We start from the raw sequence: 9,548 nt of genomic DNA, 5'->3' as shown, positions 1-9,548 counted from the left end.
AGCTCCTTCCCTGGCACGGATGCTGCAGCCGCGCTCCCTTCCGCAGCCCCCACCCCGATCTGCGCCCATCTCCGTGCTGGCTCTCGGGAGAGCGCCCCTGCGCAGCACCCACGGTGAGTCCCTCCCAAACCCGCCTGGAATTCAACTGCTGCTCCACGGGCAAAACACATTTCCACCTGAAAATTGTACAGAAACTATGTATATTTCTCTCTGCTGACCGCCCTGTCCCAGCCACCGTTCCCACCGCTCCCGGACGCTCCGGTGCTCCCAGAGCAGCTCAGTGTCGCGGCTCCGTCGGCTCCAGCGCTCAGCGGACACGCCAGCAGCTCCTTGCCCATCGGCACTGCAAGGGGCCAGCAGCAGCCCCAGCACCTTAGTTGTTGAAAGAGGAACAGAAATTAGTGTCAGATTACATACACAAGGTCCTAACAGATTACACATATTGGTCGACTGGACTAGATGACCTTTTGAGGTCTCTTTCCAATCCCTGATGTTCTGTGATCCTGGGAATAAAAGGTATGAGTTCCTCGCTAAGACAATATTCCAAACAAACCAAAACACATGAGACAGGTCTAGAAAATACTTTAGGAGCAGTCAAGACCTATATTCCTGTCAAACTACTGTTCCTGCATTTCAATACCATGTAAAGAAAAAAATTCCAAAAATATTTTATCGAACAATGATTAATTGAAACAAAGACTTTACTAAGACTTAACCAACAAAAACCTATTTATTTATTCCAAACACCAAGATACAGAAGTTTTCAAGTTTTGCAAATATTGCTCCAAAGCAAAATTCTATATACAGCACCCTCAGGTCTAATAGTGCATAAACAACGACAAATATACTTATGTACCCACAGTGCAATGTTTGCTCATCTCATCGAGGCTCCACGTCACATTCACTTACCAGTGATTCAAAGAAATGAAAAGTGACCTGCCAGACCCAACAGCTGGTCCAGCCTATGAAATAACCATAACTTGCAAAAACAGGGACAAAAATGAAACCAGGTAGAGCACAACAAAGAAACTTTGCTGACCATGAGAAATGCTAGTCTATTTTAAATAAATATTTTCAGTCTTCATCTGCAGGGGCTCCTCGAGCTCTGTTAGAGGAAAACAAGTGTCCCAGATTGGCCATTTGAATCAGAACCACCTTTTATTCCAAATGGTAAGGGGAGCTGGGGTTGTCCGCACGGATGAGACGCGGCACAATCTCTCACCTTCAGAAAGCAAAGTGATCCTTAAATGTCACAGCAGCTTTATTCCATTTGTGCTACAGAAAAATCTGTGTATTCTTCTGCTGTACGTATGTTGTATTCACTACATACCAACTAGTACTATAGAACTGGGAGGCAAATCATCCTTGAAATGAGTGTTGGCAGAAAAGCCTTAGTTACTATCTAGAGCAGCCAAATCATTTTGTTTTCTGAAGGAAAGAAAATATTCGCCATGTAGACACCGTTAACTTCTACAGTAGTACTTGTTGTTTCAAATTTAGATTATTCTTTGCAGTACAAAACATTACAGATTCACATCCAAAATTAATAACTTGTACAGTTACGGGCCTTTCAGTTATAACTGTGCTTAAACGTGAACCTTCGGTGGTACCATCACACGCAATAAAACCACGGTAACAAACGCAGCCAAGGACACTCACTCACTGCCCATCAGCTCAGTGGCTGCCACGGGAACTCAAGGCAGCGACGTCTGGGAAGGAAAAGTGAAGCCACAGCCCTTATTCACGGAGCTGTGACCTGCAGCTGAACGACTTTCACCCTCTCGAATAACTTACACCACACCGCCGTTTCCAAAGGGAGCTGTGTAACGGGAGTTGAACAGAAGCAGCATTTTCACAAGGTAATACAAACCAGAAAAGTAAAACTTAAGGTATAAAAAGGGACTTCGTGAACGTACATCGTTTAATACAATAACCCACTCACTGTCGGCAAGGACAGTACCTCATGCATAGATCTCGAGGCTTTATTTACACAAATAGAAAATAAACTGATTCCCAAAACCACACATTCATAGCGATAAGTCTTTACAATGAACACGTTCCGAGTGTCGAGAAAAGTCTACGTTTCAAATGAGAACCGGAATGGCAATTACTAACAGAAGGGCAGAACGCGAGGCAGCCCCCGCGCACAGAACCGTCATCGCCCCCGTACCCACAGCGGAACACGGAAACTGTCGTGTGCTCTGGAAACAAGTGCAGCCCACCTGTGACCTCCTGCTACATCACCCAACGCAACACAAGTGGGGTTCAGGCCACTGTCACTTTGCAAACCTCCACGTAACAGTTTATAGTTAAGAGCTGGACATTCATACTTACTAAGTCTGAAAACTGTTATAACATTTCCTAATGATTAAATACTGTGTGCTATTATGCATAAACCAGAAGGAATAAAACATGACACAAGTCACTTAAACTATGCAAAGTTATTTACAACCTCTGTCAACTACACATTTTTGGCTCTTAGAACTCGGTTCTTCAGTGGCACAATTTTTAGTCAATTTAATTAGGAAAAGTCTACCGTTTCAATGAGTAACCTGGAAGGAGTGAAAATTTAAGAACAATTTATCAGCCGACACGCAACCTCTGAAGACAACAGCATGAGCTCTTCCATGTTGTTTAAATTGCCTAATAAACCCGAAATGATGAGATAAAATAACCTGTTTGCTGTTCGCTCTGAACAGCACTTCTTCCCAAATCCCTGAAGTCACTCTGCGCTACATGCGGCCAGCATGCTAACGCCATTTACACCGACAGAGCTGTTCGCATCCGACGCTCCGACTCCGCACCCCGACTCAGTCTCCAACCAGTTCTAGTCTCACGTTGAGCAGCAAAGCGCGATCTGTTGCACTTTGCCCAGGTCCGTTATGAGCTGCTTTATACAATGTTTGAGTTGTGGGAGCCGAGCTAGCGGTTCCGGTGGCTCCAGCTCTCCCGTATAATCCAGCCAACTCTCCAAAACTGCAAAGAACAAACAAAACTGTCACCTTAAGTCGCAAACGAGGAATTCTTTAAAACTTCTGTGGATCTTGAGAGAGCGGTGGGCAATATTTTTAACGTGAAATCAGCCAACCAGACTCCCCACACCAATCTTTGCAGAGCAAAAGCAGTTGCTCCTAGAAGCAAGCAGAGAAGGAAAGCACAGGACCAGATATTTGTGTGCTAAACTTTCTCCAACATGGACCAACTCCAGAGCAAGGACACTGCGGTACAGGAAGATCATACTATCGGAATTCCTTCGAGATCAGCATCAGATGCAACTACACAGCGTTTCCATTGAAGATCCTAAAAGGACAGGACTATGCTAGGGAAAGAAGTTTGTCATCAATACGGAGTGCAGCTGGCCGAGACGGAAGGAACTGGGTAACGGGAGATGGGATGAAACCCAAAAGCACAAACAGCAGACAGAAAAACTGAATTCCTGCTCTAAAGCTCCTCAGCAGGAAACCAGAACCAGACACATCCTACTGAGCAAAATCAATGCAATACACCCACGAGAAAGGTGGTGACAGCAAACTGCAAGTTCAGGGGACAGGACAGTACCACAGAGGGAGACTGAAACCTCTGAGACAACACATCTGACAAGAGAAACAGCCCCGGCCACTGCCACTAATTACATCAACAGACCAGTTTAACCTATGGGCAGTATATGCTGAAGAACCTGTGGCATTACCAGCCTTGAAACAAGAACATTCCTGCTCAGAGCAGCCCTCCAGCAGCTCCAAAAAGGCTGACTTGTGTGAACTAGAGCTTCTTCATTTCTGAAACAGGCATTACAATTACAGGCCGGATTGATTTCCTTAACACCAAACACTCACAGAATCCCAGAATGTCAGGGGTTGGAAGGGACCTGGAAAGCTCATCCAGTGCAATCCCCCCATGGAGCAGGAACACCCAGCTGAGGTTCCACAGGAAGGTGTCCAGGCGGGTTTGAATGTCTGCAGAGAAGGAGACTCCACAACCTCCCTGGGCAGCCTGGGCCAGGCTCTGCCACCCTCACCATCAAGAAGTTTCTTCTCAAATTCAAGTGGAACCTCCTGTGTTCCAGTGTGAACCCATTGCCCCTTGTCCTGTCACTGGTTGTCACCGAGAAGAGCCTGGCTCCATCCTCCTGACACTCCCCCTTTCCATATTGATCCCCAGGAACGAGTCCTCCCTCAGCCTCCTCTTCTCCAGCTCCAGAGCCCCAGCTCCCTCAGCCTTTCCTCCCACGGGAGATGCTCCACTCCCTTCAGCATCTTGGTGGCTGCGCTGGACTCTCTCCAGCAGTTCCCTGTCCTTCTGGAACTGAGGGGCCACAACTGGACACAATATTCCAGGTGTGGTCTCCCCAGGGCAGAGCAGAGGGGCAGGAGAACCTCTCTGACCTACTGACCACCCCCTTCTAACCCACCCCAGGTACCATTGGCCTTCCTGGCCACAAGGGCCTAGTGCTGGCTCATGGTCACCCTGCTGTCTCCAGGACCTCCAGGTCCCTTTCCCCTACTCTGCTCTCTAATAGGTCTATTAGCTCACTCCCTCAGTTGCTCAATTTGTCAGTACCTTACAGAATTACCAAGGACTCTCATCTTGACAAAGGGCCCCTGTGAGAGCAGCTGCTGCTGTAACCACTGACTAATGGTCAGAATTAAAAATGTTAAGAAAAAGGACTATCCTGGATTGTTTGATGTAACACATACAGGGTTTAGAAGTTTTCCATTATTAGGAAAACAAATTTCAAGGGATATTTAAGTAAAGAATTTGGGAGACAGGAGAAGACAAGAGCCTTGTGCAGCACAGAACGGGCTGGAACAGCCAGCAATGCCCTGGAGAAGCAGGGAGCTCAGATACACAGCAGAGCTCTAGACAACTGCAAACACCTGAAAGCAGCGACATGGAAGATATTCCACTACATCTGCTGATGTAAATATTTAGAGGTGAACTAACTAGAACCTTTTCTAAGCAATTCTGCTCATTTTTAACTTGATCTTTGGTTTAAAATCCACCCCCCAACACAACCAGCATGTCTATTTTCCTTTACTAAATGCAGTAAATCTGACAAAGCAACACTCATCTTTTTGTAGGTCTGCAGAAGTAAAATTCAAGTTAACATGTTTTGAAGAGGTAGTTAAATTAAATACAGTTAATTTTTGCAACAGTAAAGTGTTACCCACCATCTAGCTCCTTCTCAATGAAATCCATCCTGTGTATGACTTCATCCTGCAGAGATTCCACATGAGCTAAAAGATTAAGTTGCCACTGCAGCTGCGAGTTCACAACTCCTTCTTTGTCTTTTTCCAGCAATTTCATTTCAATAGCTTCCTCTGGAGAGACTTTCTTAGAGACAGGCTCTTTTACCTACCGGAAATACAGACATTAATATCAGTTACCGTGAAACAGAACTGGTGAGCCAGACTGCCTGGCTGATTGTTACCCAAGCTAACTGCTCAACTAATCTTAGGGTAATGGAGAACAGAGACACACAGAGATCATCCACAAATATTAAGGCAGGTTGGGCAAGATAATCTAAACACAGACATGCTTTTATAGGTATTTTTCCGAGACCTATTTCTCTGCACTTTCCCAAGATAACACACATACAGCTGAGCTCCCCGTTCTCATCTGTGCGTCCTGGGGAACACTAAAGCCATTTTTAACATGACAATAATGAAGTAAAGAGTAAATGATTTTGCAGTGAGAAGGGATTCTTCCTGAAGGAATCTAATCTCTGTTCTACTAAAGCTTTCATCGAAGCATCTAGAAACACACATGAACACCACTGATGAAACCTGAGCACGCTGTCAGCAGCGTTGCTGGTACCCCCTGCTCCTTCCATCATCCTGCTGCAATCTGACTGGATTGAAAAAGAGGTTCCTAAAAGGCTGAAGAACTGAAATATATGCCTTTCTGGGAAACATAAAGCAATCTCAATTGATGTGGTAGTTAAAAAGAATAAGAATTACTGCTTACATATGCACGAAATAAAATTAGAAGATTGTTTAGCTTTTAAAAAGGGAGGCTGGTGTTTCCCAGAGGCTTTTTCACATTTGTCAGGCCACATTCCATATGACTTGGCACTAACTAATCAAAGCAAAAATTTTGTGTTGGGGTGTAGAAAGGCCTCTGATAGACCTGATAGAAGAGTCAGGCAGAAAGGGACCTGGGGGGACTAATGGACAGGAAGCTCAACATGAGCCAACAGTGTGCCCAGGTGGCCAAGAAGGTCAACAGGATCCTGTCCTGTATCCAAACCAGTGTGGTCAGCAGGACAAGGGCAGTGATCCTTCCCCTGTGCTCCGCATTGGGGAGGCCACACCTGGAGTATTGTGTTCAGTTCTGGGCCCCTCAGCTCAGGAAAGAGATTGAAGTGCTGGAGCGGGTCCAGAGAAGAGCAACAAGACTGGGGAAGGGACTTGAACACGAGACCTATGGGGAGAGGCTGAGGGAGCTGGGCTTGTTCAGTTTGGAGAAGAGGAGGCTTAGAGGTGAGCTCAGCACTCTCTAGAACGACCTGAAGGGCAGTTCTAGTCAGGTGGGGATTGGGTTCTTCTCCCAGGCAGTCAGCAATAGGACAAGGGGGCATGGGCTTCAACTCTGCCAGGGGAAACTGAGGCTGGAGATTAGAAAGCAATTCTGTGCAGAGAGAGTGGTCAGCATTGGAATGGCTGCCCAGGGAGGTGCTGGACTCACCGGCCCTGGAGGTTTTTAAACTGAGATTGGCCATGGCACTTAGTGCCACGATCTGGTCAACGGACTGGAGTCGGACCAAGGGTTGGACTTGATGATCTCTGAGGGCTTTTGCAACCCAGTCAATTCTGTGATACCGTGTGACCTGACAGAGCTGCAAATGAGAACCTAGAGTTGAAGAGATAAAACTAGACTGCTCCTATGGCGAGAAGATACAGGACTATCCAGCTGTGATCTTCCTTAAAAAACAGTTCAGCCTACAACTCTTTTTTTTTAATCCCACCATGAAATGCTGCCTCAAAAACCTAGAATCACTTTAGTTAATGTAAATATTAAAATAAACATGGGAACAAGCTGAAAATAAGTCAAAGCTGGAACACCAGTGTATTTGGTAGTATCACACACTACGCCCTGTTTTCTCTCTGTCCTGCTGCTCATATTTGTTTTTACATTGAACACACACAAAAGTACCAAGTACTGAACTGCCAGTGGACCGTAATGTGTGTTCCACAGATTGCTGATGATCTAAGGCACTAAAATCCTCTTCAACCTAGACTTTTTAATTATTTGAAATGGAGGAGTCGATCATTCTAATTCATATTAGCAACTTAAATTTAACAGTACAGGAAAAAACTAAACGCTATTAAAAAGGGCTGAGTTTTGCACTTCACCAGGCAAACGCGTCCTCTATGCAGAGAGGGTGATTTCAATACAAATACCTTCGAGTAATTGTGTTTGGATTCATTTTCCATCTTGCAGATTTCTCGGTCCAGATTCCAGCCGAATCTCTCTGACAGGGCATCGTCCCCATTCTCCCTTATTCTGTTCACTCCATCGTCCATGGCTGAACCCCTTGTTTCCACAACCAGCCTCTGCTCGATGGCGGGGTAATAGGCGCGAGGCTTCTGGTAACAGTGCTCGCTCGTAATGTACGATTCCTCCACAGAAGGAACAGTCGAGGGTTTCTCAACTGTCCCATTCCAAGTTCTATAACTCGTCGTCTCCTCTTTGCAACAGTTTTCCTCGATGTGAATGATGTGTTTGGTGTGCACGTTCTCATCCACTGCAATGTGCTTCCAGGGGTGGCACCAGAGCTTCAGGTCAGGATGGTCTCGATTTCTGTTCGAACATTCAAAAAGTGAAACACCCACCGAGTGTAAACCTCAAAGTGACTGACCAAACTATCGGGTAAAGAAATTAAGTAAGAATATTTGAACTACTACATGCTCTAGTCATCATAAGCAGTAAAAAGTCCCCAAATATTCTGAAATAATATAATTTCACTGACCTCAACTGTCTATCTTCCTACAGTGTTTTGTAAGGTTCACTATTTTCATTTCATTTCTATGACGTGTTGGCATGAAGAATAAAACTGAAGAATAAGCTTCGAATAGATATATACAAGTTCTCACCAATGTTCCTTCCTTCCTTCAAGGAGCATTTTGCTTCAACATTTGCAATTTTTAATGACAAACTCATTTTTACTGGGATACATTTGTAGTATTTTAAACAGGTAAGCCAAGGACACTGGAGCTAAACTAAGATCTGAAAGATTTTGAACACCAGTAAAACAAAAAGCCCCCCTCAAAGTACTCAGTATCAAACTTTAGCCTGTACCTTACCCAAAAGAAACTTCAAAATTCAATCCATTCATCTTTTACATTTTACAACCCTCTATTAAAAACAGTAACTGGGGACTTTGGCGTGGGGGTGTAAAACTTCCCTTTAAAACATTAATTTCTGTTTAAATCCCAAGCTGCTGAGCGAACTCCGCTGCCTGGCATGGTCACCTGCTCCTTACAGAAATTCTTACTGTACTTGTTTCCAAACTGACTAACGCATTCTTTATTCCAGCAGCAGGAAGAACTACAGGTATCAGATTCTCCGATATAACTGACAAACAAAAATTTAGAGTGTTGTACGTGATACTGTTCTTCTGCATGTATCAGGCAATAAAACAGCAGTAAAAAGGAGAGCAAAGCAGGAGCCTGTGTCACTGCGCGAGGCGCAGGCAGCTCGGCCGCTGCAGGAACCAGGAAGCCCTGCCCTGCACACAGGGGCTCTGCCCCAGAACCATCTGTGGCACAAGGAATGACTCTGTTTGGCTGATCCGGCTTTTCCAGCTCTTAGCCAAACCACTCAACAAAATGTGAGCATTTTACTTTAAAAGTAACAGCCTCCTGATGCATTTTACACCAGCTCGGGTTTGCTCGGTGTCTGTCAGAGGACCCAGAAGCAGGAAAGGCGCCCAGGACCTGCTCAAGCACCTCCAGGCCACAGGGAGCAGCGCTGAGGGCACAATGAGGGAACCAACAGCCACAAGGTGGCCAAGCATCACAGAACCCCAGAATGTGAGAGGTTGGAAGGGACCTGGAAAGCTCATCCAGTGCAATCCCCCCATGAAGCAGGAACACCCAGCTGAGGTTCCACAGGAAGGTGTCCAGGCGGGTTTGAATGTCTGCAGAGAAGGAGACTCCACAACCTCCCTGGGCAGCCTGACAGCTTCAATACAACTACTAGTTATTAGTTACATCTACCAGAACTTTCTGTTCCACTTCCACGGACATTCCACACCCAAAGGCACTACTCTGCTCAGCAAAGAGCAAAGGATGAGTTCACAGCAGATGGAAAATTGAAAGATGATGCACCAGCCACATAAGGATGAAAGTGAGAACGAACCTTTTCAAACTCTGCACTCTGCAGGCTGGCTATCCCTGCCACTGCAGCGAAACTGTCAGGCTGCCCAGGGAGGTTGTGGAGTCTCCTTCTCTGCAGACATTCAAACCCGCCTGGACACCTTCCTGTGGAACCTCAGCTGGGTGTTCCTGCTCCACGGGGGGATTGCACTGGATGAGCTTTCCAGGTGT

At 45.8% G+C, this 9,548-nt stretch overlaps 1 protein-coding gene across 5 annotated transcripts in view; it reads right to left on the bottom strand.

Annotated features, from left to right (window-relative positions):
- Positions 1–711: 711 nt before the first annotated feature.
- PHF20 (PHD finger protein 20) overlaps positions 712–9,548 on the bottom strand; it is a 70,128-nt gene continuing 61,291 nt past the window's right edge. For all 5 annotated transcript variants that reach the window (XM_065849520.2, XM_065849519.2, XM_071815707.1 and 2 more), the window contains 3 exons: positions 7,401–7,800; positions 5,169–5,352; positions 712–2,976 (listed from right to left, as the gene is read on the bottom strand). In XM_065849520.2, the coding sequence (XP_065705592.2) occupies positions 2,834–2,976; positions 5,169–5,352; positions 7,401–7,800 (727 nt within the window). In that variant the 3' untranslated portion in view covers positions 712–2,833. The remainder of the gene's footprint in view (positions 2,977–5,168; positions 5,353–7,400; positions 7,801–9,548) is intronic.

The sequence above is a fragment of the Patagioenas fasciata genome, chromosome 16 (genome assembly GCF_037038585.1).
Source record: "Patagioenas fasciata isolate bPatFas1 chromosome 16, bPatFas1.hap1, whole genome shotgun sequence".
NCBI classification, from domain to species: Eukaryota; Metazoa; Chordata; class Aves; order Columbiformes; family Columbidae; genus Patagioenas; species Patagioenas fasciata.
This window is presented reverse-complemented; position numbering and strand designations above follow the sequence as displayed.